Raw genomic sequence first — 27,533 nt, forward strand, 5'->3', positions numbered from 1 at the left:
TAGGGTTTAGCTTAATCTATTTATTTAGGTTTAGGGTATATTTGGATTAGGGTTTAGTGATTAGAATGTAAGGTTTAGTATTTAGAAGGTGAGGGGGTATGGTTGGGGTGAGCATTAACTTCTTTCATGCAATCATAGATATTTTATAGTTTCACCAATATATACTATGTTATTTATTTTTGTTCCATTCTATTTGGGTTTTGTGTTTGTATTTGGGTTTAGGGTTTATATTTGAGTTAGGGTTTAGTGATTAGAGTTTAGGGTTTAGATTTACTAAGTAAATGTTTGAGTATAGTAAACCATATTATATATATTCTATTTGGGTTTATATTTTCTTGATTAGGGTTTAGCTTAATCTATTTATTTCAAGTAAATGTGCTTTCAAGTGTTTAATATTGAAAAACAATTTATAGATTGTATTTGGGTTTATAGGTTTCTGCCTAGGGTTTAGATTTACTAAGTAAAGGTTTGGGTATAATAAACCATATTATATACATTCTATTTGGTTTTATACTTCCTTGATTAGGATTTAGCTTAATCTATTTATTTAGGTTTAGGGTTTAGGTTATATTTGGATTAGGGTTTAGTGCCTATAATTTAGGGTTTAGTATTTAGAAGGTGAGGAGGTATGGTTGGGGTGATCATTAACTTCTTTCATGCAATCATCGATATTTTATAGTTTCACTTATATGTACCATGTTATTTATTTTGTTCCATTCTATTTGGGTTTTGTGTTTATATTTGGGTTTAGGGTTTATATTTGAGTTAGGGTTTAGTAATTAGAGTTTAGATTTTAGTGATATGAACCCGTCAGTCTATTCTATTCAATAATTGAATAATAGAACATTCATATAACCTTGCTACTAAAGTCCTCTGAATTATTGAACGAGAACTAAGTTTAGTTCCTCGTACACTCTAAAAGTACTATACTATATCCACCGTGTAGTATAGTATTATGAACCTGGTTAATGTCATTATTTGAAAACGGGGAAAACTGTTTATATCTCGGATGTGGGTTGACATTTCCAGATTAGAGTTTAGTGTTATCATCTGGGTGGGGGTTTCAATAACTCACCCTCGTTGCTCCGTTACTTGTATTAGTGATATGAACTCATCCATGTCGTAGTGTCAGTCTATTCTATCCAATAATATAGTAATTAAACATCCATATAACCTTACTACTAAAGTTATTTCACAGTACACTGTAAACGTACTATACTATATCCACCATATAGTATAGTGGTATGAACCTGGGTATATTTGATATTTGAAAACATGAGAAATTGTTTATATCTTGAATGTAGGTTGACATATCCAGATTAGATTAGAGATATTCAAATTTTTAAGGAATAGTACGCAATATATTGTAACTTTACCTATTACATCATCTACACATTTGTCAACATTTATTCTTTAATGGAGAACAACATCATTATATTTACACAAATGAATGGACTACATTATTTATCAAACTATTATTTTTCTATTATCCTCTATATATTTACTGAAACAATAAAACATATGTGGTTTGTATGTGTATGATGTGGCCTTATTTAATTTGGTTTATGTGGTTTGTATGTGTGTGATGTGGCCTTATTATTAGCCATATTTAATTTAAGTGATGTGGCATTACCTTCTTCCTTTCACCTGCTACTTGTTCAAGAGAGGGTTAGAACCGGATCAAAAGAGGTATAATTGTTACTTACTTAATTATGTCAAAATCATAAGCATGCACTTTATTTCACTTATGATTTAGGTTATTCAGCAAATAAGCCCTTTTTTCAGTTAGTTTGATCAAAAAAAAAAATCGAACACTTTTTCAGTTTTTTGCTATTATTTATGGCTGGCTCTAACACCGTTAAACGTCCATAATTTAATGCACACTCGTAAAAAGTAGCAAAACTTAAACTTCAAAAAAAGATAAATCCCTCAATCTTTAAACCATCTCTCACTGCAGTATGCGGTAATTTTTTTTTTAAAGAATGTTAAATTTATGGGGTTATTTATGAAATAACCAAAAGAAAAAGGGAAATTAGTTTTGTAAAAAAAAGATAGATCGAGATAGAAAGAGAAAAAAGTGAGAGTGTGTGAAACTAGTCAATACTATTAAAAGAGAAAGAATCCTAAAAAATCTACTTATATAAGATTATTGCACTTATTTATTTTTTAATCTAACCTATTGTATACAACTAAATATTATTAACTATCCCCTATTATATAGCAACCAAATAATATCTTTTAATATTTAAATAAATTTTATCCACTTTAATAAGATCGTCATTACATATATGAAATGTTTCAAATGGTTATTTTAGTTAAATCAACTTCGTTCCATTTAACATATATATATATATATATAAACGGCACCGAAGCTATAAGGATCGAGATTTTCCTTCACAGGGGAATATCATCGAACAACTGGACGGTAAAATGTGGAGAAAGTCAAATGTGTAGACAATGACTTGAGGTTCCGAAATCTGATCAAACTATAACGATACGCTAATCCGAACCACTGATAATCATCAATCCAATGCGTCGTTCACAGATTTGAGAACGATGCTTTGAAGAACGATGAGGAAGAAATCTCTTCAAGGTAGACTAGCAGCAATTAACACGCTTCTCTCGTGTTTGAGGTTTTACGTGGTTTTAAAACTAACCGGCAGATGTATTCAATAGGTTGGTTTACGTTTAACCGGAAACTGCTCGGTTCAACCACTCATCTATTTTTTAGTTTTTTTATTCCTAAAAAAATGTAACTTTCGAACGCTTTTTTTTTTACTATTACTACGACGCGCCCGTAGGGCGGGAATTCATTTCATTATATTTTCCTTTATATTTGTTTTTAGCCTAAATGATGTTGTTTAGTTATGCATACAATGTAATTTTTTTAGTTTTCTCATTCATTTCCGTTGATTTCGTTTATTGTTAAAAACTCAAAATCAGTTTTGTTGAGATTAACTAAATTTTCTAATACAATCATTACTGCTATATTTTGTTAAAAAAATTAAAATACTTACGAATTCCTCTTTACGTCTGATGACAGTTTTTCAAACTTCCTTTCCATAGCAGACATATCATCCAATAAGAAAATAAACTTCCGATATTCTCTCAACCGTGACAGTAAATGAGGACCACACTGGTATGTTTCAAGAAGCCCTGACGGAACCGTCTTCTGCCTCTTGCTCTTGCGACATAATTGCCTTTCTTCTATGTTGTCAGCTACATGTATAGGAGGCACAAGATCCGCGAATTCATCCTCGCGTACCGAAACATTAACTATACCCACACTCTGTTCTTCTTGAGTAAGACCAAGCGAGAATGAAGGTTCCTCCTCTACATTATGTGCTTTCCTTTTATGTAACTCCTTAATAATAAACAGGGATAGTAAGTAATATAGAAAAGTATGAAATTGTAAGAATATGAGAAATCTATAAGTAAATTTAAACAATCTTACTAATCGTTGTTGAAACGAACTTTGCCTTGCACGACTCTCGCTATTGGCTGACTGGGCTCCGTTCGGCGGTACCGGAGTAACACACTCATATCCGGATCCATGATTATCCTTCATTGTTGGAGTCCGGTTCTCATCCTATTTGTTTAAACGAACATGGACAATTAAATGACAAAATTAATAACATGTAACGCAATATGAAGGTCCGAGTCTTAAAATTATTCAAACATATTACCTGACTCATCCGAGTCGACCGTGGCGGAGTAGAGTAGTCACTAAGATTGCGTAAAACATTTCGGATAGTTACTTCATTTTGATCAGCCACCGGAGTCGTATGGTTTGATGTGCCTGAAACGTCATTACGAACTGGTGGGGTAACATATTGGGGCCCAACGTGGGCAGCTAAGTAATCTTTGCACAATCCAGAAACCATATCCTTAACACTGTTAATCATGTCCTCCTTAAACTTTACCAGCACGGACTCCACTTGTCTAACAACTCTCCCCTCCATCTCAACCAGCGTAGAAGATGCGGCATTTTGGTTTTTCTCCAATAAATCTAACCGAGGTTTCATTTTCTCTATCACAGTTGCCGCAACATAAGAAGGATCAATGCGTTCAACATTATTGTGCAAATTATTTGCTTTCTTTGACTTCGACGATCCTTTAGAAGACTGTCGCATACACTCCACATCAATCTGTCTCATCCCACCTTCGAAAGAAGAGTAATTATAATTTATATTACCCTTTATGCCTTCAACCAGGTTCTCGACTCTCGAATCTTGCTCTTCGTCTGAATAAGCTAAGTTTCCAGCATCAAGAGGTTGTAAAGGATCGTCATCAAGGATGCTATGAACAATAACCTAAACATACAAATTTTTGAAATCATTATTTTCTTACAATTAAGGTGAATCATGTAAACATATATATTCCGTCATAAGGAGAAACAGTAAGATTAATAACAGTACTGAAATCACTTACATCAGTTCTCTTGTCTACACTTCGCGCGTGAGCAGGGTTCAAAGTGTGTTTCTTCCGGAAAATATCACGGCCAACACCATCGAGATCTTTGACATCTGATTCAGATGAAGAACCCGTATCATCCACCACCTCTGTCAAGGCAGGTACAGCTTCGACCAACACTAGCTGTAGACCGAGTACAAATCCTTTAACCACAATCGTATTTTGAGACAGACCAATCTCATCTCTCTCTTTAATACTACCCATAAGCAGGTCAAAAGAAAGCCTCCCCCACAGGGACGCAAGAAATTCCCCTAGATCTTCAATAGCTTCCGCATGCTCTCTAGATATCTTCATGTTGAGGCTTGTAGGAAGAAGGACCGATTCGAGAAGAGCCAAACATGCATATTTAATCCGGATTTCCTTATCCTTTACAGTTTTCCGGTACAGCATCTTGATCAAAGAAGAGACGGTAACCACCTCAACTTTTCCAAAAAAAGTTGGCCAATAGGGTTTCTCCGATATAGTTTTCTTAAGCTTCATCTTCGACTTCTGCGGAAAATTATCGCATGGTAATCCCGTCACAGTTGCAAATTCTCGAAGGGAGAACCGAACCGGTTTTCCGGCAAATCTAAACCAGGCCTCATGTTTTTTCTTCGTTTTGAGCTGCCTTGATAACAAATACCTTGCGAATCTACCCGAAAATACCGGTTTGTCTGCAATCTCGATCAATCTACCAAAAGAAGATTGCCTAATAATTTCAACTTCATCTTCCTCTAACGCATTAAAAATACGTTTTAAAACGCTCGACGATTGATAAGTAAGAACACGAACACCTACGGGTTCCTCGCCAGCTGCAAACATCATCTTTGGAATTGGCCGCATCTGTTGTTCTTCTGGTGAATCCGGATGATCAACAAGCCGAGCAGAAACCATCTCTAAAATTATCACCCTCCACAATTGCAAAAGACAGTTTGCTTCGTATACTCCGAAAAATAAAATGAAGAAGGAGATTGAATAGTGGTAAGGTAATAATGGAGAAAAACGTTTATTTTTTAGGGGAAATGAGTTTATTCGCGTGCTGTAGAGTGGTATAGCATAATCATGACCTCTACCAGATATAGCGTAGTATAGGTGTGTCAGAGGGAGCTGAAGTGGAGTAGGGGTACTTTTGGAATATTTGAAAAAACGAACAGTTATAACCGTGGAGCTAAATAATCTTTTTTCCATGTACATCTACTGCAATTGCCCTAGATATTTTATCTGTTTGTTTAGTATAAATTATTGAGTTATTTTTATTGTTGGACTATGCAAGTATGTATTTTTTTTTATTTTCATATTAGTATTAAAATTATGGTTGAGGTTTTTATTTTTCTATTTTTTTTAAAGATTCACATTAAATTAAATAAAATAGCCTTACATTTTCTGTTCACAATGTACTTACAAATATACACTTATTTTTCCATGAAAACAATTTTAATGTATTTTTTAAAAAAAATGTTTAATTTATTATCAATTATATGTAAAACTAATTTTCAGTATTTTTATAAAAACTTTCAATATTTATTTTATTATTATTTTAAAATTCTGTATGATATTGATTAATTTTTCTAAAACGATACTTGAAAATAATCTTTAACACTGACCTCATTAAAGCTAATTAATTTATTACTACCATATAAGTAGTTTATTTTTATTTCTTAATATTATGATTATAATTAAAATTAATAACTTATATATTTAATGTTAACCATATTATTAAGCTATTAATGGTTTTTAAATAGCAATAATGGTTGATTTATATTTGACTAATTTATAAATCTTGTAACTACTTACAAAACAGGGTAATCACAAAAGTTCAAAAATGTGAGGACTGATATCCAAGTTTGTTTATATACTACAGTATATTAAAAAGAGAAATTGGCGTGTATGCCTCTAAACACTACTGAAATAAAGAGACTACCCCCATCTTCATCATCGATTTTCATTTCCAATTTTGCCCTTCTTACAACTCCCTCTGTAATCGTGTCAGGCTATTTTGTAGCTGTCAGGCTATCTGAAAACCCTATATTTACTGTCCATACGAAAGAAGTCTAAAAACACCTTTTGTCTCAAAATTTTAAGAGGTGAGATTCTTTTTATTATTTCTTTCTACTCTAAGCTCTTTCTTTTATTTCCACTCGGTATTATGCGATTTAATCTTTTTTAACCTCTATTCTTATTTAAATCTTTATTCACTATTTTTTTATCAGATCTTTTGGTGTTTTTGTGAGTTTGTATTGGCTATCTAATAAATGATTTGTTACGTGTTACATGTATTATTAGCTGATACTTTCTTCAGATTAATTGTTATCTGGTACAAGTTTTTTTATGTGTTGCATAATTTGGCGGACTCATAATTGGTGACAGTTACAAGATTTTGAAAAAAGATTGATGCCGATGTTTTTATATAGAGGAATCGAGTTTTCATCGGACTGGTTGTTATTAGAAATTTTGTTTGCAGTTTATATATGTGTTTAAAAGGAACTGTTATCTATAAAATTCCGCCTCTAACTTTCTTTTTATTTGTTTAACAATATGGATAATCGTTAACTATAAAATTTTGTCTCTAACATTCTTTTTATCTGTAAAATTGATCAGATATACTAATTACAATACCGCTTACATACTAATGATATAGTTAACTAGTAAGATTAGACTTTTATATAATGTCTAATTTCTAATACTAAAGGTTACCATTCTATTTTCAACTACATAAGACTCATCTGCTTATACTTTAGATTAACGATAATTATTATTGTTATGGTCAACTAAAACATTTATACGCTAACATTTTATATAACAATTAACATTATATAAAAACTTTCAATACACCACCACAGTACAAATATATTTTGACATCTAACAACTGAAGTGGACATAGATATATTTAGATCATTTTATGCAAACCATTAAAGTACATGGTTTTTTTTGGCGTTAGCGTCTAATACTATTCTTATATGACATCTTTTGATATGTTATTCCATAAAAAATAAATGATATATACCACTATGTCTTAGGGATTACACATTATACTAATTATAATTCGACTACAAATTAATTTTTGGATAACATAATGTTTACCCGTTAATATTTAGAGTTATATAGTGTCTAAAATATGTAATACTTGTCAACAATCAAGTTAACCGTTAATATATATATTGGATACGTAACGCAACATATTAGCTGCTATATAATATCTTATCGTTAACGATAATCCCAATTTATTTGTCTATATTTTTTCTCTTTATTTTTCTTCTTTTTCAACACAGTTTTTTTATCAATTCATGCTCTATAATCTCTATGATTGTCATTGCTTGTCTTTTTCTCTTTTTTTTTCTGAATCTTGAACTTTGATAATACTATCTAATAATAAGAAAAATAAGTTTAATACCCATTGTAATATATCTTAAATGATAAATAAAAAAACAATCTTGAATGCAGTTTTCTACGAAATTTTCATGATATATTTACAGTAAAAATAGATTTATTTTTTCTGACAGTCTAATACACTTCTATCCTAATAACCAGAGGATTATAAGGTGAAGCCCCTACATACTCTACACCTGCAAACAGCTGCATACAGTCTGACATCTCGATCTCAGTGCCAGTTCTTCTCTCCTCTGCAGGGACAAAATCGTCAAAAATGATCCAAAAGGATAGTCAAAAATGCATAAAGTCTCAATCATGGTATTCCTCTAATTTATGCTTCGGATGGGTATATTCTCCTAAATGTCCCTATTAAAAATCATCACAACATGAACACGCGAAAGAGGTTTTTCATTTTATTATTTTTTTATGCGTCTTTTCTTGCGATCCATTTGGAAGAAAGAACTCGACTTTTAGTTTTTTTTTGGTAAGATTATATCATTTATTCGATTGTGCTATGATCTGAATAAATATATTTTGTCATCTATACTATTAAAGCAGGATCCTATTGTCATAATTACCTTAGCCTGCCCTTTCCTTCACTAACATTGCATGTTTCATTAAGGGAAATTAAGTAATATTAATAACAAATCTATATTGGGTCATTATTTTGGGATCCAGCCCACATCAAATATCTTTTGGACCATTTGGGCCTATTAAAAAATCAGATTCAATTCTCACTATTTTTTTCCTTTGGGCCATTGAGTCCAAGTTCAAATAATTTTTTTTCAACTATTATTAATTATTATTTTTTTTCTTTTCTTAATATAATTTAAGCATTCATAAAAATAATTGAATTTTTTATTGAAAAATATAAATCTTTATTAAAAGTATATAATTTTTTAATTAAAATATTAACCCCATGATAAAATTAATTTATGAGAGTTATACCAATTTAATTCATTAAAAAAATAAAGTTTAATTTTTTAAACATAAATAGTCATTTAAAATGAAATACGATAAATAAAGATAAATTTTTTAAGTCTTTTATAAAATAAAACACAAATATATGAAAATGTGATATTTACTAAATATTTGTCAATTGAAAAAAAAAAAAAATAAACCCGCGCTTTGAAAGCGCGGATCAAAATCTAGTTCATTCTTGTAGTTAAACTTTTTCATATCTTTTTATTTTTAGAGAGAGCATATCTTTCTTGTTAGCCAAAAAAAAAAAGAAAGAAAAAGAACATATCCTTCTTGTGTCCAATTGTTTTATCCCTTTTCATCTTCACTGTTCCGGAGAGATTCGGCTATAAGCGTATATCATTAAAGCACTTTGAACTTTAAATTATTGCACACAACAATAGCAAGTTTAATTTTCTTTAGCATGTATTCATTCACTCCAAGTAGGACGATTAGTATCTTTCCTGTGTAATAAAGATTAGTTACTTTCATCATACAACTTTCCTCTGTGACTATCTCAGTATGAGGAATTATCAGTTTTCTAACTTGATCGATTAAGTCTCGCGTAGTCGCGTGCCTTTATGAGAAAACACTCACGCTAGAACCAGTGGCTCTCAACAGTGCTCCCGTCGCAAGCAGGCTGAACATGTGCATTGGCTGTCTCCAATGGACGTGAATGTTGCAACGGAACATAATCACCGGCGGTTGGGTTTTCGTTTCCAGAAATCTTGATTCTGTCAGAAGCCTTGCAGGATACACATGAGTTGTTCATAACTCAGTATTTCCATTCACCAGTCCCATGAGTTTTTCATGACTATCAGACAGAAGAGGAATGAGAAAAATGATGAGTTTAGCCATAGCAATATAAAAGATTGATGAGAAAAGTTCTTTTCATCAAGCATGAGGACACTCATAAGATCTTCTTTTTTTCTTCATAATATGTGCCTCATAGAACAAACAGCAAGAGACACAATCAAAAGAAGTTTGCGGTTTTGTCAATGTATTTATGTAGTTTGTAAATAACACGTATTTGATCTTACCATTACCCGTAAGGTCCACAACAAATCAAATAACCCAACAAAACAAATAAGTGTATTTGTAAGACAATAATCAAACAAACAAAAAAACTGACGCAGAGAGCAGTATGAACAACATCAATCAAAGAACTTTAAGCTAAAATCATCACACTTTGGCCCTTGAAGGAGCACTCACCGCTGTCATACCAGACCAAACTGTTATCGAAGACATCACAAAGACTCTAGTTGCTGCTTATAAAGACGAGGAACAATTCTGGCTACAACGCAGCAGAATTCAATGGCTGAAAGGAGGGGATAGAAACACTGGGTTCTTTCACGCTGCCACACGACAGAGACGATTACAAAACTCCCTCTCAGTGATAGAGGATGATGAAGGCAATGAATATTTTGAGGAGGATCATATTTGCGCTGTCATCTCGAGTTATTTCGATAACATCTTTAGCTCCAACAACAACCAAGACTTTACTAAGCTAGAGAGCATCTTGACCCGTAAAGTCTCTGATGAGATGAACCGATCTCTTACCCTTATACCGAGTGATTCGGAAATTAGAGCAGCTGCTTTCTCTATTCACAGCGGCAAGGCACCAGGCCCGGACGGGTTGTCCGCTAAGTTCTACCAAGCTTATTGGCACATCATTGGCCATGATGTTGTCAAGGATGTGCGGCTCTTCTTCACCTCCGGCGTGTTACATCCTCAGCAAAACGAGACACATGTGCGTCTCATCCCCAAGAACACCAATGCCCGGAAGGTAGCGGACTATCGCCCCATTGCTCTATGTAACACCCATTATAAAATCATTGCCAAAATCCTCACCCGACGTTTAAAGCCACTGCTCCCATTGCTTATATCCAAAAACCAGTCGGCTTTCGTGGCGGGACGGGCTATTGGCGACAATATCCTCATTACACATGAGACTCTCCATTTTCTTCATACCTCAGAGGCCAAGAAGCATTGCTCTATGGCGGTCAAGACTGAAATGAGCAAAGCTTATGATAGGATAGAGTGGGGATTTCTTAGAGCCGTTCTAACGAGGTTAGGCTTTGACCAAAGATGGATCGGCTGGGTTATGAGTTGTGTAGAATCAGTAACGTACTCATTTCTCATCAATGGAGCACCTATGGGTTCAGTTACACCTTCCCGTGGTATACGGCAGGGAGACCCGCTATCTCCGTATCTATTCATACTATGCACAGAGGTCCTTTCCTCTATATGTGATAAGGCGCAGCAGGAAGGTTCCCTATCTGGTACCTGTGTGGCCAGGGGTAGTCCATTGATCAACCATCTATTATTCGCGGATGATACGATGTTCTTTTGCAATTCAAGTGCCCCCAGCGTGGCAGCCTTACTCAAGATCCTGCGACTATACGAAAAGCTCTCGGGACAGTGCATCAATTTCTCGAAATCCGCCATCACATTCTCAGCTAAAACCCCACCCGAAGCTAAAGCGCGAGTCAAAGCAACGCTGTCTATTGAAGCTGAGGGTGGATTGGGCAAGTACCTCGGGCTCCCAGAGCATTTTGGGAGAAAGAAAAGAGACATTTTTGCCTCGATTCTGGACCGTATCAGACAGAAAGCACACAGATGGACCTCTCGCTTTCTCTCGGGCGCTGGAAAACAAGTACTGCTCAAAGCAGTTCTAGCCGCTATGCCCAGCTACACCATGTCGTGCTTCAAGATCCCGGTATCGCTGTGCAAACAAATACAGTCATTACTCACAAGATTTTGGTGGGATGCTAACCCGGGAAAGAAGAAGATGTGCTGGGTAGCTTGGAACACACTTACATTGCCAAAGTACACGGGAGGATTAGGATTTCGAGATATTGAGACTTTCAACGATGCTCTCCTTGCAAAAATAGGCTGGCGGCTCCTAAAAGATCCAAACTCTCTGCTGGGACAAGTCCTCCTCAGCAAATATGCGCGCCACACATCCTTCTTGGAGTGTCATGCTTCTGCCACTGCTTCCTACGGCTGGCGTAGTATTCTGGCCGGGCGAGAGATCTTGTTGAAGGGCCTAGGCTGGACGGTTGGGAGTGGTGATCAGATCAGAGTGTGGAAGGACCCATGGATGTCTTGCGATGATCCCGGTTGGACCACCAAATGAACTAGATATCAACCTGATGGTTAGTGACTTACTCTGCCCAATCTCGAACTCATGGGATGTGAGTAAGCTCAGACGATACCTCCCTCAGTATGAAGCTCTTATCCTTCGACTGATTACAAGCTCAGCTCCAGCTCCAGCTCCAGATGGTTTGGTTTGGCTGCCCGAAAAAACGGGTATATACTCGACGAAAACTGGTTATGGAGTAGGAATGAGCTCCCATTTTGGGGCCGGCTTAATATCAACGCCCTTTGATTGGAACAAAAGTATATGGAATGTCAAGACTGCACCAAAGATCAGAGACTTCCTGTGGAGGACAGTTCGCAAAGCAATCCCAATTAGCTCCAATCTAGCTACCCGTGGTATCCAAGAGTTCCCATGCAAGCGCTGCAATGGGGTAGAAGATGACCTTCACCTATTCTTACAATGTGATATTGCCCGGGAGGTGTGGGAGCTTGCTCCATTAGCGGTCAAACCAAGCTCAGCAACCCCCTCCATGGCAACTTTAATTGCTGCTGCTCCGTCCTTCATAGTGTTGCCGCCGGTGGGACTCACAATACCACTGTGGCCTTGGATCCTGTGGCACCTTTGGAAGGCTAGAAACAAGCTCTCTTTCGAAAACAGAGCATTTTCCAGTATGGAAATCATTTTAAAAGCCATTACAGATGCAAGAGAATGGCAAAGTGCGCAATGTACTGATCAAATAGGAAGCATAGTTGCGGCACGAAGCTCCACTTTGCCCCCCTCCCTACATGTCTCCAACCCACCGCATGATACTGTTATATGCAATGTTGATGCAGCATGGGATTCAATAACTTTAAAATGTGGGATTGGTGGTATTTTTTCAGGTTGGAATCACTTTCCGAAGCTCTCTACATCGAATGAACTGATAAATATTTAGGAAAGACTTACACATTTACAATAGCAGATTCACATAGAAGAATCAATGAGAGGATGAGTTAGCCAAAGAATGAAATGTATGGATGTTGCTCAAAGGAGAAGCCTTACGTTTATATAGTAAGTGAACCACCGCCTTTGAAGGGATAGGAATCGTTGAATGAATTATCATTAAATTGAATGAACGTGGTAGTGGGTCGCAAGAGTAAAGATCTCTTTAATGGCGTTGAATCGATGTAACTTGTAACGCCTCTTATGAGAAGAATCATATAAAACGCAATCGACGCATAGATTACACGCGAAGATAAATTTCACAAAACCTTTCTGAAACTCCATTGTTGGTAGAACTACTGAAATTTAGCAAGATACAATGAACCCTAAAAAAGAAAAGAAAAGATGAACCTTGGAAACGACCGTCGGCGACTCTAACGAAGATGAAGGTTATAAACGGGCCAAATTTCATGTGTTTTAAGCCCATATAATATTATTTAAACCCTATAAAATATTAACTCGTTAAGCCCATTATAAGCAAACGAAATTAAGCATCCGGTTAATGAGAAAGACACGTGTCAGCTCTTCATCGCCCGACTTATCTAGGTGGAATCCTAGGTGGCGCAAGGAGAAGAGAACAAACTGTTCTTTATATATAAAGATTTATGGCTCTAACACAAACACATTTAAACGTCCATAATGTAATGCACACTCGTAAAAAAATAGCAAAGCTTATACTTCAAAGATTAAGGGATTTATCTTTTTTACTTTCAAACAAGATACCATTTAACTTTGAACCATCTGGCACTGCAGTATACTGTAATTTTTATTTTTTTTGAAATAATGTTAAATCTATTCATTTCAAAAAAACAGTTGTACAAAGAATGTGGTCTATGGTTTGGTTTTAACTCAGTCGACATTTGGATTGAAAAAAAAAAGAAAGTTTTTCCTGAAGAAAAACACACATCTCTTTATATATAAAAAAAGAGTTTGTATCTCTCCTAGAGTGTCCACCTAGGATGCCACATAGGAAAATCATTTCATGGTACTGTGACACGTGTCCCGGCCGATGTTGCACTGAATGGGCTTAACTCAATTCTCATTCAATAGATTTTTTGCTTTCTTCAATTCTCTGAATCTGTAGATATAAATAGATGTATTTGCATCTGTAGAATTTATCATTCCATTTTTCATAATCATATTAATACTGAAACTTCTGCAGATTAAGATGGCAAGCTCCTCTGTGCTCCTCATATATTGGGTATAGATTCTGGTTCGATTCAGCCGTTTGTGAGACTGTCGTTAGAGAAAACCCAGTCGTCAAGGCGACAAACGTCAAACGCGGTGGCGATTTGATGGAGTTTGAGAAGCTTTTTCTATGGTATTCTGTTCTTAAACACACATCTTCGTATTGAAACAGATTCCAGCGTATAATACTTACAAAATTTTCTAAAATTTTTTATCCTAATGTTTATTTCAACTCTTTCGAAGAAGCATTGGTACATAGAACCCATCTTTATATTGTTATCTCTCTGAGTCTCTGTTTCCATATAAAGAAAAAACTATAACTTTCCGTCTTTTGCTTTTGAGAATGAAGGGACAAAGGATAACCTTTAGTGGGCAAATTCTTAACTATGAGAACACAGTGGCACAAGTGGTGGAACTCCTTGGAGATGAGAATACTGCAGCTGATTTACGGGTTGGTTTGGGAAACAATAGCTATCTTAATAATTATTTCATGTAAGTTTTCTCAACCCGTTTTAGTTTGTTTCAGCAATATATTTGAATGAACACTATATGAACATGGTTTGTTCCAAATCAATATTAAGTTTAAAGCTTAAAGCTTCCTGAACATAATATTCAAGTGTCATAAAGTAATTTACCTAGGATTTCATGTCGGTTATAAAGTCTACATATTAGCTATGTTTGAGAGAATCGGGACTTTTGGAAAAGCGAATTCGAGATTTAGAGATATGAGGTTTAGCAAGCGTCTGTAACAGACTTGGTTGCATTGAGACTAACAAGAAAGTGAAAAGCTTCTGGCTTGGTCTCAACGAGTTTGCAGATTTGAGCCACGAAGAATTCAAGAACGAGTATTTGGGGCTCAAGACTGATATAGAAAGAGGCGATGATGAAAGATCCTATCAAGAGTTCGCTTATAAGGACGTTGACGTCGAAGCTTTGCCTAAATCTGTTGACTGAAGAAAGAAAAGAATCAAGGCTCTTGCGGTAAGCTAAAATCTTCAACTCTGATGTGTTATAGTTTTAATTTTTTTTTTAGTTTTTTTTTTTTTGAAATGTTATGCAGGAAGTTATAAACAAAATTGTGACAGAAAACTTGTGGAAGGTATAAATAAAATTGTGACAGGAAACTTGACAATATTGTCTGAACAAGAACTCATAGACTGTGAGTCTGTGAGTCTGTGACACAACTTACAACAATGGTTGCACCAGAAAACAAAAACGGCGATTCCAACAACAAGAAATGTTGTCTCATGGATTATGCTTTTGAGTACATTTTCAAGAACGGAGGTGTTCGCAAGGAAGAGGATTATCCTTACTCTATGGAAGTAGGAACCTGCTAGACGCAAAAAAAAATTATGTTACAGCGAAAAATGGATTAAATTGGTTTATACTAATTCTTTTTGTCTTAAAACAGGATGAATCTGAAATGGTGACTATCAGTGGGCAACAAGATGTACCGAGAAATGATGAGAAAAGTCTCTTGAAGGCGTTGGCTCATCACCTCTCAGTTTCGCTATTGATTCTTTTGGTATAGAGTTCCAGTTCATAGCGGTGAAAGATGTTGGAAATATTGTGTTTTGGTATATGAAGGGTGTCTTTGATGGGAGATGCAGTGTCAATTTGGACCATGGTATTGCTGCAGTTGTGTATGGATCAAGCAAGGGTTCAGATCATTGTTAATTTTTTTGGTTGCATCAGGACGAAGAGGAACACTTATAAACTAGAGGCTCTCTGTGGAATCAATAAGATGGCTTCTTTCCTCCACTAAAACAAAGTGATAATATCATTTTATGTTATCTGCATTTCATCACTATCTTCGTAACAACATAAAATTGTTATTTTAATGAATAGAAATGTTGTAACAACTTTGAGCATTAATCAAAAAGATGATTGAAAAAATGGAGAGCATTATTAAAATGAAAAACTTTTTGGACAACATTAAAATGAACATTGATGCAGTAAAATTTCTTTTAGTCAAATAAATATAATTTGGAAGCGAAACTAAGTTAAACATATCATAACATTTATTCACAATTTTAATTACTCTTAAAATATAAATCAATAACTCACCGCAGTAAAAAAATACATAGCTATAAGGTTATAACAATGACAGAGTTTTTTCTTTAAAAAAAAATAATAACAGAGATTCCGGAAAAGAAATATGAATATATATCATTAGTAAAATATATCACTACAACGTTGAAGTAACTAAAATAGACATTGTGAGCCTAACCTTTTTATGGTTTTAAGAGAAAAAAACAATATAAAGATGCACAATAGCTTTTTTAACCTGAATCATCGGCTTCTGTAACACTTCTCACACCAGCATTTGCTCTACAAACAACTATAAACGGTAGGTTTGCTGAAAGTAAAATAAAACTAAATTATAATGTGTGGTTATTTATCATCATTTTAAGTTTTCAACAAAGACAATATTTAAAACATAGACATGAAAAAGCACGATGAAGATATAACCATCAACATTTCAACCAAAACATAAGAGTTATCAAAATAGATAATATATATATATATATATATATATATATATATACAAATGTATAATTGTAACATTAAAATTTTGAATGACGTATAATTGTAATCTTTGGTATTACAATTTAAAGATTATTTACAATTTAAATTAAACTAAGCATTTTGAAATATTCAATAAAATTTAAGATTTATTATATAATTTTAAAGTTACTAACCCGCCCGTAGGACGGGCCTGTCCTAGTTTTTGAAAAAGTATACTCTAATCAAAACACTTAGATAATCTTCATTGCCAATTCTAGAACTTATATAGCACATATACACATATTGACCGTATGAGTGAACTACAAGTTTTTACTCCTCGACGACATTTTAAAATGCACAATATATAATTAGTTAAGACATTAGTTGGTAACTAAGGCTTGGTAGTCATTAGAACTTAACAATCAACCATTTTGTTAGATTAATTACTTAGATTGGAGATAATGTTTAAATCCATTAACCACTGCATAATATTTTTCCCGTTGATCTTGCTTTAAATTTTCCCAGCCACCTTGCAAATTCCTTGATGTATATTCACCGTTTATTATCTCCCGATTAATAACAACGCCATTGTTAGTAACACTAAACCCACCCGAACTACTCGAACATACTGCTACTCCGTTTTTGTTGTTGTTGTTATTGTTGAGTATACATTTTATCATCCCAACCAATGAGAGCTTGATTATGAACTAAGATTTTGTACAGCTTGAGCTCTTCGCTTATCCTCCTATACTCTCCATATGTCTCCATAGAGCTTCCCATGTTAACGATTCAGACAGCTTGAGTTATTATTCATACGAAAGGATACACCTACTCATCACTCATCAAAAACTCTATTTTTATTCACTTCCTTTTGAATCGGTCTTTTGAATAAGTCATGCTTTTATTTTGAAGATTGCTTTGTAATTCCCACCTTCAATATATCCACATTTTACTCATTCCAGTTTGATATTTAAAGACCTCAAAACTTACATGTTCTCAAAACTAAATTGTTTCAAGTTTCTCAAGGCTAATTAATTATCATAAAGAGCTACTAATTGATCAAAAGAAAATGAAGACCATTCAACTAATATGCATCGTCTTCGTCGTACTCTTGTCATCATTCCCGGCTACAATCAAGAGTAAGAAGTTGGCAGATACTTGCTTTGAAAGTCTTGCTTACTGCATGAACCTTATTCCTAGAGATAAAAAGTATTGGGAAAAGGACTGTTGTAACGTTCGTGCAAAGCGAGATCAAGCGGCGACAAAACAATGTTCATGTATAATAGCGAATAATCATCAGAAATATGTTGATCTCGTCAAGCTTTTCCAAGCCTGTGGATTAGGCAATGTAGGTAGTTATCACGGCCACACTTGCAAATGATACGAGCCGAACATAGTCAACAAACCCAACCGCTAAGGATCGTCAAACCAAATTGGAGATATTTATTTATATGCAATCATCGGCTATTTCCTTATATATTTTATCATTTTAATTAAGTTATTGTTTAATAAGGAGATAGAATCGGTCTTCTACATGTTCGTGAACCATTTCTCTCATTTTTATTCGGCTCACATGAATTACAAATTTACAATTCCATGTTCTTTTGTTTCTAGGTATTTTTTTTTTAATATTTTATGAAAATAAAGCTAAAGTAGGTTGTCAACTCTAAATTACCATTAAGAATTTTTGTTGTTCTTAATCTTGGTACTTTGAGACTTGTAAGACCATCTCCAATGCTACACTATAATTTTCTCTATATTTCACTCTAAAATAGAGTAACTCTATTATAGAGTTGGATTTGCTCCAATGGTTCACTCTATAATAGAGTTACTCTATAATAGAGTGAAATATAGAGTATTCTTGTTTTTTCACTCTATATTTAGAGTAAAAAAATAAGATTACTCTATATTTCACTCTATTATAGAGTAACTCTATTATAGAGTAAACCGTTGGAGCAAATTCAACTATATAATAGAGTTACTTTATTTTAGTGTAAATTATAGAGAAAAAAATAGAGTCCCCTTGGAGATGCTCTAACACCAACTAATAGTACAATCCATAATTATTATGCAAGGGGATATTTTTCAATCCAAAAATTAGTCTAATGCACCTTTAGCTTTGATTGGTCATTCATAGAGTAAAGGGAAAAATATAAAAATGTCAGAAGTGAGAAGAAAAAATGAAGAAATATTGTTACTCTCATTAAATCTATTTAATCTCGAGTAAAATTGAATGTATATTTATCTTTGTTTTTTTTTTGTAACACATTCTTCATTCATAACTTAAACGATTACATGGACAAATGCAACATCGGACATACGAGGTCCTTTTAGAAATTACAAGAACAAAGCAAAATAAAGATAGAGACACAAACTTAGACAAGTTTGATAGAGTGTGAAAATTAATTTAAAGGAGCCACTCGCGAATAAGCTCATGGAGAAAGTACTTCGCCCTTCAAACTTTTCAGACATGGGGAATAGTCACCGTACATCGTGACGTTGAACGCTTCACAGCCTCAAGTCTCACCGGGATGAATCTCGTTGTATCTTCCGGTCCCAAACGAACCATTACACAAGCGGTTAGGAAAACGAAAATACTCATTAGCTTTAACGCCAAGAGAAAGGTACCTCTCATAGAGAGGAGTTTAAAATGATCTCTCATGGCCCCGACATGAGGAAATTTGGCTAGCCATTGTTGTAAGGAAAGTGGCTGAGGGACTACAATCTTCAATCTTTAATAGACTCTGACCAAATAATGGTAGTGATTCTACACTTGTTTATGTCAGAGTTGAACGTTGCTGATGAACTTTGTTTGACGTTTCTGAATTAACTCCATCGATTGCACCAGGAATCCCACAAACACAGCATGGTTGTTCAGATTTTTGCATTGGGTAGCACGATATTAGAAAACATAGCTGCAGGGTGTCTACGCACGTGAGGAGAAACCATGGAGGAGAGGATTCAGAAATTTTCCCCTTCACACCAACGGACAGAGATATTAGCTTGACGATAGTTTCCAAGGGAGCAAGCAATGATATCAGGCAGACACTTCCACGTCCAGCATTACCGTGCCGGAGCCAAGCCAAGAAGATTTGACGAAATCAAAGTTGAGCCACTGGTCAGTGAAGTCCAAAAAGCTTAGCAAAGGTGAGCATTTGTTGGTATGTGCTACTGTGAGTGGTGTTTTCGGTGAGAGTCCAAAGCCGTCAAGGCTCACATATTTGGCTCGCAGCGAGCAAAAGGGGTCGATATGATTGGGGAGAGAGGTCTGAGAAGGATCTTTCCGGAAACCTCTGAAGAATAGCTTAGTTCCAGTGGACCTTGAATAACAACCTGAGATCTGTGCCAGCAGATCCATTATGGTCAGATTAGGGAGCAGTAAGAAACAGCCGGTGGTTCTACAGGAGTGGAATGGGCAACGGGTGAGCTTATCCAACTCCTCCAAGGAGATACATCTTCAAACCTTGCCATTAACAATTGAAACCAAGCTCATGTGTAAGATTCTTCGGGGCTTTGAAAGCTCAGATTAGATCTCCAAACACCAAGAGACAAGAGGTTTAAAAACGTACAGTAGAGAGAGAGAGCAGGTTTGAAAGGAACAGAGAGAGGAAGAGCAAGAGTATCCCGGCGCCAGCTAGATCATGGCTTCACCGGGGCTGTCTCGATAATTGTGTATGTAAGCGTTAGGGCGAACTCAAGTAGTAGTATACACAAGCTTACTCACATGTATTTTTTCTGCATCATTTATCTATGTTTTGTTTACATAATAATAAGAGATCAAGACCTGCACTTTGCGTGAGATGAACATTGTATATATAAATAACATCGTGGATAATGAAAAAGTCAATAACTATTACATATATAATTAAATTGGTGTGAATATGTAAATAAATTTTATTAATCCAATTGATCAGTTTTTCTATTTTCTATTTTATATAAAAATTTACATAATATATACATAGATAAATAGTTATTTTTAATATTGATATATTGTCAAACGATGCATTCTACTTATTTGTATCTTTTTATAACAAAAAAAATTAATTCGTTGATGACAAATTTTCATTGTGCAATGTTTTTGAAAGTTTTAGTACTTTATAATTTTTATAAACATTCAATGCAAATTTTAAATTTTAAATATTAAGTTGTCAGTATTTGTTCAAAGATTTTATCAAAAAAAGTTGTTCAAAGCAAATTTCAAAATTAAAATCTTTATGTAGTTTATATGGTATATAGTTTAATTAAAAGATATTAATATATATGAGACTTTCTATTTACATGATTTTGTAATAATTTGTATTTTGTCATAAAAAAAGTTAAATCATGGATCATAAAAATTTCAGTGTGAGGTTTTTTAAAAAGTTAATATAACATATACGAAAAATGCACATTTTTGAAAAAGTATAATGTAATCAAAACACTTATGTAATCTTCATTGCCAATACCAGAACTTTTTTTTTAACACAAACATATCATATATTAAAACTGCAGCCCAACTAAGAATAGTTGGTAGTAGCCAAGTACAATGCTGATTTAGCAAGTGAATCAGCTAAGGAGTTCAAGTTTCTGGAAACATAAGGAAAAACAATACAATCAAAGGAAAGGGATAGATGCTCGATGTCCCGGGATATTCCGTAGAGATCCTTCGGGTGGTTCTTCGAGTTGATAAGAGCAACAAATGTTTGACAATCGGTTTTGATACAGATTCTTGTAAAACCGGCTTCGAGGGCGTTGAGTAGAGCCAATCTAATAGCTAGCGCCTCAGCTACTAGAGAAGAAGATGTGTTCTCAAATGTCGTTGTACCCTGGTGCTAGTGTTCGTCCTGTTGGGAGATGAAGATCCAGCCGCAGCCTGCTCTGGATGAAGTAGCGTCCAAGCTGCATCGGTAAAACAGAGTACACTTGCGGAGTGAAAGGGTGGGATCGGAACGTCGGTCAATGAGGGTCGAGGCGGTGAGGTAGACGCTTGAACATGGTGCCATTCTTTTGCACTGCGTATGGACTTAGTAAGAATCTCCACTGGCGTCGAGACTCTGTTTTCGAAAATACAGAACTTAATTATGTAGCACATATACACATACTGACCGTATGAGTGAACTACAAGTTTTTACTCCTCGACGACATTATAAAATGCACAATATATAATTAGTTAAGACATTAGTTGGTAACTAAGGCTTGGTAGTCATTAGAACTTAACAATCAACCATTTTGTTAGATTAATTACTTAGATTGCAGATAATGTTGTTTAAACCCATTAACCACTGCATAATATTTTTGCCGTTGATCTTGCTTTAAATTTTCCCAGCCACCTTGCAAATTCCTCGATGTATATCCACCGTTTATTATCTCCCGATTCATACCAACGCCATTGTTAGTAACACTAAACCCACCCGAACTACTCGAACATACCGCTAATCCGTTTTTGTTGTTGTTGTTGTTATTGTTGAGTATACGTTGATTATTATCCCAACCAATGAGAGCTTGATAATGAACTAAGATTTTGTACAGCTTGAGCTCTTTGCTTAACCTCGTATACTCTCCGTAGGAACCAAGGACCGGATATTTCTGTCTCCATAGAGCTTCCCATGTTAACGATTCAGACAGCTTGAGTTATTATTCATACAAAAGGATACACCTACTCATCAAAAACTCTATTTTTATTCACTTCCTATTGAATCGGTCTTTTGAATAAGTCATTCTTTTATTTTGAAGATTGCTTTGTAATTCCCACCTTCAATATATCCACATTTTACTCATTCCAATTTGATATTTAAAGACCTCAAAACTTACATGTTCCCAAAACTAAATTGTTTCAACTTTCTCAAGACTAATTAATTATCATAAAGAGCTACTAATTGATCAAAAGAAAATGAAGACCATTCAATTAATATGCATCGTCTTCGTCGTACTCTTGTCATCATTCCCGGCTACAATCAAGAGTAAGAAGTTGGCAGATACTTGCTTTGAAAGTCTTGCTTACTGCATGAACCTTATTCCTAGAGATAAAAAGTACTGGGAAAAGGACTGTTGTAACATTCGTGCAAAGAGAGATCAAGCGGCGACAAAACAATGTTCATGTATAATAGCGAATAATCCTCAGAAATATGCTGATCTCGTCAAGCTTTTCCAAGCCTGTGGATTAGGCAATGTAGGTAATTATCACAACCACCCTTGCAAATGATACGAGCCGAACATAGTCAACAAACCCAACCGCTAAGGATCGTCAAACCAAATTGGAGATATTTATTTATATGCAATCATCGGCTATTTCCTTATATATTTTATCATTTTAATTAAGTTATTGTTTAATAAGGAGATAGAATTGGCCTTCTACATGTTCGTGAACCATCTCTCTCATTTTTATTCTGCTCGCATGAATTACAAATTTACAATTCCATGTTCTTTTGTTTCTAGGTATTTTTTTTAAATATTTTATGAAAATAAAGCTAAAGTAGGTTGTCAACTCTAAATTACCATTAATAATTTTTGTTGTTCTTAATCTTGGTACTTTGAGACTTGTAACACCAACTAATAGTACAATCCATAATTATTATTCAAGGGGATAGTTTTCAATCCAAAAATTAGTCTAATGCAACTTTAGCTTTGATTGGTCATTCATAGAGTAAAAGGGATAAATATGAAAATGTCAGAAGTGAGAAGAAAAAATGAAGAAATATTGTTACTCTCATTAAATCTATTTAATCTCAAGTAAAATTGAATGTATATTTATCTTTGTTTTTTTACACAGTAATAAGAGTAAATGAGAAAAATCTAGTTATATATATAATATCATGAAAATTTTCAAATTTGTTTCAATTATTATAAATATTTATACTGTATTAAATAATTTTTTGGTCAAATTAAATAAGATATTCTTAAATCTATAAACTATAAAATAAGTAAAATTGGGGTTTGCTACCAAATACGGGTTCATCTAAATCGATTAGATATCAATGACATTAACCATTACACACGTATGATAAGGTGGTTTCGTTATATTTATGACATTTTTATTCCACTATTCTTACTTGGTGCCATAAATTCATTTTTAAGATGAAAATATAACAAATTTTTTTTTAGATACATACATTTCATCTTGTAATATAGTACTTCTACTACTTTTGAAGAGAAGATGGAAACATGTCTGCAGATAATCTCTTTGTCAAGACTATCTCATCTCCAAGACCTACCAAATTTGGATCCTTTGCCGAATAAGAAAGAGTCGTAATATACTCATATTCCAACAAAAACAGTTACATTGGAAAAATAGTTCTTAAACAAGCTCATGTAGATGCAAAGGAATGGAAAGAACCGGAAGAAGCACAGCAACAGCTTCAACAAGGTGAAAACCATGAAATCAGAATGTGTTTATGAGACCAGTGAGGAAAAGATGGACCCCTCCGCAGAATGGATGGCTAAAGTGCAACATAGATGGTTCGTATGTGGATTCTTTCACACCAAAGTACAGCTGGATGGGTTATAAGAGACTCTAATGGATACTATCTTGTAGCTGGACAAGCAAAAGGAAACAAAGTACATAATGCTCTGGAATCTGAAATACAGGCTCTTCTTATTGCAATGCAGTTTTGCCGGTCTAAAGGTTACAAGAAGATAATCTTTGAAGGAGATAATAAAAAGATCATAGATATTTTTTTTTTCAGAAAAAAAAAGATCATAGATATTCTTACCAAGGAAAGGCTCCATTTTGATGTTCATAACTGGATAAGAGAGATGATTTGGTGGTCTTCTAAGTTTGAAGAAGTTCAATATCACTGGATTGGCAGAGAAGGGAGCACTGTTGCAGACCAACTCGCAAAAAAACAACTACCGAAAAATATTTCTTATGTTTTTCATTTCTTTGTTCCAAGATGTATGAATTCGTTTTTACATCATGATTATGTAAAAACAAAAGATTTGTTTATTGAAAGTTACATAATCAATAAGCCAGATGAAGTAGATTGTTTCTAATGTGATGTTTAGGAAGCAACCTGAGTAAATTTGTCACTCAAATTACGAAACTTGTTTTTCTTTAGAAATTATATGTACATTATTTAGTAAGGTTACAATATGAACTCCATACTTTCAATGCATTTATAACAATTAATCACATCAAGAAATTACCTACAATTGATCTGGTGTATCGGAAAGTGGTGCTTCTTTAATTGTCTTTTTGCAATTTGTATCCTTTTCTTGTAAAGTTTTATATGCATCTCCAAATGAACTATGAATTTTGCCAGCTACCATAATAATATTCCCATAATATAAGTAGATGGGATTTCTGTTTAGTATGAAATTTAATAAAGATTTTAAAGTAAGATTATTAAGATACAAGAATATAAATAAAGGTTCTGGGTATTATATGTGATTTTGCAAATATGTTTTATAATTTTCTGGAGTTTCTTTGTTTCACTTTTATGTTATATTTTGCTAATGCGTACAACTCTTTATATGAAGACTAAAAGTTGACATAGTTAAGTTTTTAAAGTTTAAAATAATTGATCATCAAATGTTGCAATAGTAACCATTAAAAATTCAAGGCGATATATAAATAGTTGCAAGTTTTTATCTAGACCATTATAGCAATACCCTTAAACAAGTTTAGATGCTACCTTAAAGATTTTGTTTCATACATATTTTGTTGAAAAAGAAAATTGTTGAGAATTGACCACATGTAAAAGAAATTGTTGAGAATTAAACTGAAAGCTATATGACGATAAATTAATAATTGTTTTTATTTTATACATATATAAACGGTAGTGATCTATCAGGTTGAGAAGTATATCAAAAGCTGAGAAGGAATAGCCTAGATGATAAGTCTAGGGCTTTGTTATGTTTTGTTTACTAATTGGTGTTTTGGATCTAATAGGGTTGAAATATTTTGTAAACAGTATTAGTTAATCTTGTGATGCTTGGTATCAATTTTTGCAACCAGTATATATGCAACATGATGATTTTTTGGTACTAAGATCATGATTAACCCTAGGATTTTAACTAGGGTTCTTAGCTTCGGTTAAGAGACGGTTCTTAGTTTTTTTTTAGATTTTAAATTTTTAACTAAGAAAAATTAAGAACTGTTTCTTAGATAAGAGATATAAAAACCGTCTCTTAGCCGAAAAGTGTAAAAAATAAAAATAAAAAATATCAAATCATGAGTTAATAACTCCGGCTGAAAGACCGGGGTTAATTATGCTCTAAGAGATCATAAGCGATCAACATCGTCAGAGAAACAAGGGAGTCGTCAGAATGTATGGATTAATTCGATGAAAGCTGACATTCTAACCACTAATACATGTGCGAGTAGATATATATATATCTATCCTATACTAAAAGGGATATATGAGGAGTAGAGAGGCTGTCCACGTATGCAAATTAAATCAGCCAATGAGGAAGTTTGATTTTGCCACGTCCAAATCGCTGCGTTATAATGGGTATTTCGGGTGGGCTTTCTAAAAATTATAATTCGGCCCATCAAAAACCAAAAACCTAATTCGTCTCAAGCGTAAGATTCTCTCTCCCTCGACTCTTCTAATTCATCTTCTCCAATCTCTGAGTTCGAGGTTTACGTTACCTTGAGCCAATTCTGATCAATCAATGATCTTTAAACTCTTCTTCAATGTTTCGTTCTACCTCCCGATGATTCTTCATCCTTCAAATCCAGACGTTTCATGAATTTATCAACCACTTGCTATAAATTTAGGGCCACACATACGAACCCTCACTACCCCCAAACCAAGTTCTCTGCAATTCTTACTTTTCTACTCCTCTTTTCCTTCATGGCTAACCTCGATTTTGTCCTCCTAATTTACACTCGACAATCAGCATCTTTGCCGTTTTCTCAAGTGGTTGTCCTGCGACTCATCCTTCACTGTGATTATTAGGTTTTTAATCTACCTTGCCTGTTCAATTGCTATTAGCTCGAAACCAAGAGCTTCTGGCGGATAAACATGTTAATTAGTTAACTCCCTTTTGGATTTTCAGAACTGTTATCATTCTCTGCAAGTATATCTAACTGAGCATATCTTAAGCCGTTCAACAATGGGTCCTGCTTAGTTTTTGTTGAAAACAAGTTGTGATTCGTAATCTTCGCAAAAAGATACTCTGCGGCCGACAAAACCGCTTCTTATGAGACACCTATGTGTTGGGGTTAAAAACGGTTACGACGGAATTACCACCCGACAATCTTCGGAGATCGTATTTCCGAAAGAAATAGTAAAAAGAAGGATACGACTTTCGTAAAAAATAACCAATACGAAGTTTTTACGAAGAAGTATCCTTTGAGATTCAAACCGAACAAACTAAGCTCGGTCACCACGCATACACGCCGTCCGGTCGCTATGCAGCAACCAAACCCGAGCCAAGCTCGGTCGCTACGTAGCGATCGAGCTCGAGCCCAAGCTCGGTCGCTACGGACCGAGCGCTCGTCCCGCTCGGTCGCTACGTAGCGACCGAGCGATCGTCCCGCTCGGTCGCTACGTAGCGATCGTCCCGCTCGGTCGCTACGTAGCGACCGAGCTCGAGCCAAAGCTCGGTCGCTACGTAGCGACCGAGCGCTCATCCCGCTCGGTCTCTACGTAGCGACCGGGCTCGAGCCGAAGTTCGGTCGCTGTGTAGCGATTGAACTCTTCCGGACATCGACAGACATCAATCCATGCAATCTCGTCAAATCTTCGAACGCTATCTCCCGAAGACCGTAGCAAGCTCAGTCCACGTTTTCCGCTATTCCAACTCATCGATCAAACTACGCGGATGAGAAACCGCGGAAAATTCGTAGTAAACGTGTCGAGTCGGAAGACGGCCCAAAGGGACCTAAAACACGACTTGAGGCCCATCCTACGATTTCCTAACCCAAAGCCGTAAGCCGCAGCACGGTTTACGCTTGGCCCACAAGGAAGGATAAATGTCAAGTTTCCGTGGATAAATACGGAAGTTTTGAAGATAATTGTGAAGATCGGGAAAAATGGAATATCTCCGT

The 27,533-nt window shown here is 34.8% G+C and overlaps 2 protein-coding genes across 3 annotated transcripts; one reads left to right on the top strand and one right to left on the bottom strand.

Moving 5' to 3' along the window:
- Positions 1-182: 182 nt before the first annotated feature.
- On the bottom strand, positions 183-8,549 carry LOC103844419. Of its 2 annotated transcripts, XM_009121205.3 has the most exons (4): positions 4,432-8,547; positions 3,687-4,313; positions 3,455-3,589; positions 183-3,364 (listed from the first exon to the last, which is right to left on the bottom strand). In XM_009121205.3, the coding sequence occupies exons 1-4, from the start codon at positions 5,644-5,646 to the stop codon at positions 3,014-3,016; spliced, it is 2,328 nt and encodes a 775-aa protein (XP_009119453.2). In that variant the 5' UTR covers positions 5,647-8,547; the 3' UTR covers positions 183-3,013. The 2 variants fall into 2 exon arrangements, with proteins under 2 accessions (XP_009119453.2, XP_033138421.1); XM_033282530.1 differs by having other exon boundaries at positions 183-3,589; positions 4,432-8,549.
- Positions 8,550-15,246: 6,697 nt separating this feature from the next.
- LOC117129015 (cysteine protease XCP2) lies at positions 15,247-15,730 on the top strand. The gene is made up of 3 exons (XM_033282320.1): positions 15,247-15,375; positions 15,465-15,578; positions 15,641-15,730. Exons 1-3 carry the CDS (start codon positions 15,247-15,249, stop codon positions 15,728-15,730), a joined length of 333 nt encoding a protein of 110 aa, XP_033138211.1.
- Positions 15,731-27,533: the final 11,803 nt, after the last annotated feature.

The sequence above is a fragment of the Brassica rapa genome, chromosome A10 (assembly GCF_000309985.2).
Source record: "Brassica rapa cultivar Chiifu-401-42 chromosome A10, CAAS_Brap_v3.01, whole genome shotgun sequence".
NCBI lineage: Eukaryota > Viridiplantae > Streptophyta > Magnoliopsida > Brassicales > Brassicaceae > Brassica > Brassica rapa.

Excerpts from the sequence above, each read along its gene's own strand:
- LOC103844419 (XM_033282530.1), bottom strand. The coding sequence starts at position 5,646 with ATGTACATGGAAAAAAGATTATTTAGCTCCACGGTTATAACTGTTCGT. Across the intron at positions 4,314-4,431 it reads GTGTAGACAAGAGAACTGAT|GTTATTGTTCATAGCATCCT; the intron begins GTAAGTGATTTC and ends TTGTATGTTTAG. Across the intron at positions 3,590-3,686 it reads GGTCGACTCGGATGAGTCAG|GATGAGAACCGGACTCCAAC; the intron begins GTAATATGTTTG and ends TTAAACAAATAG.
- LOC117129015 (XM_033282320.1), top strand. The coding sequence starts at position 15,247 with ATGGTTGCACCAGAAAACAAAAACGGCGATTCCAACAACAAGAAATGT. Across the intron at positions 15,376-15,464 it reads ATTATCCTTACTCTATGGAA|GATGAATCTGAAATGGTGAC; the intron begins GTAGGAACCTGC and ends GTCTTAAAACAG. Across the intron at positions 15,579-15,640 it reads TTTCGCTATTGATTCTTTTG|GGTGTCTTTGATGGGAGATG; the intron begins GTATAGAGTTCC and ends TGGTATATGAAG.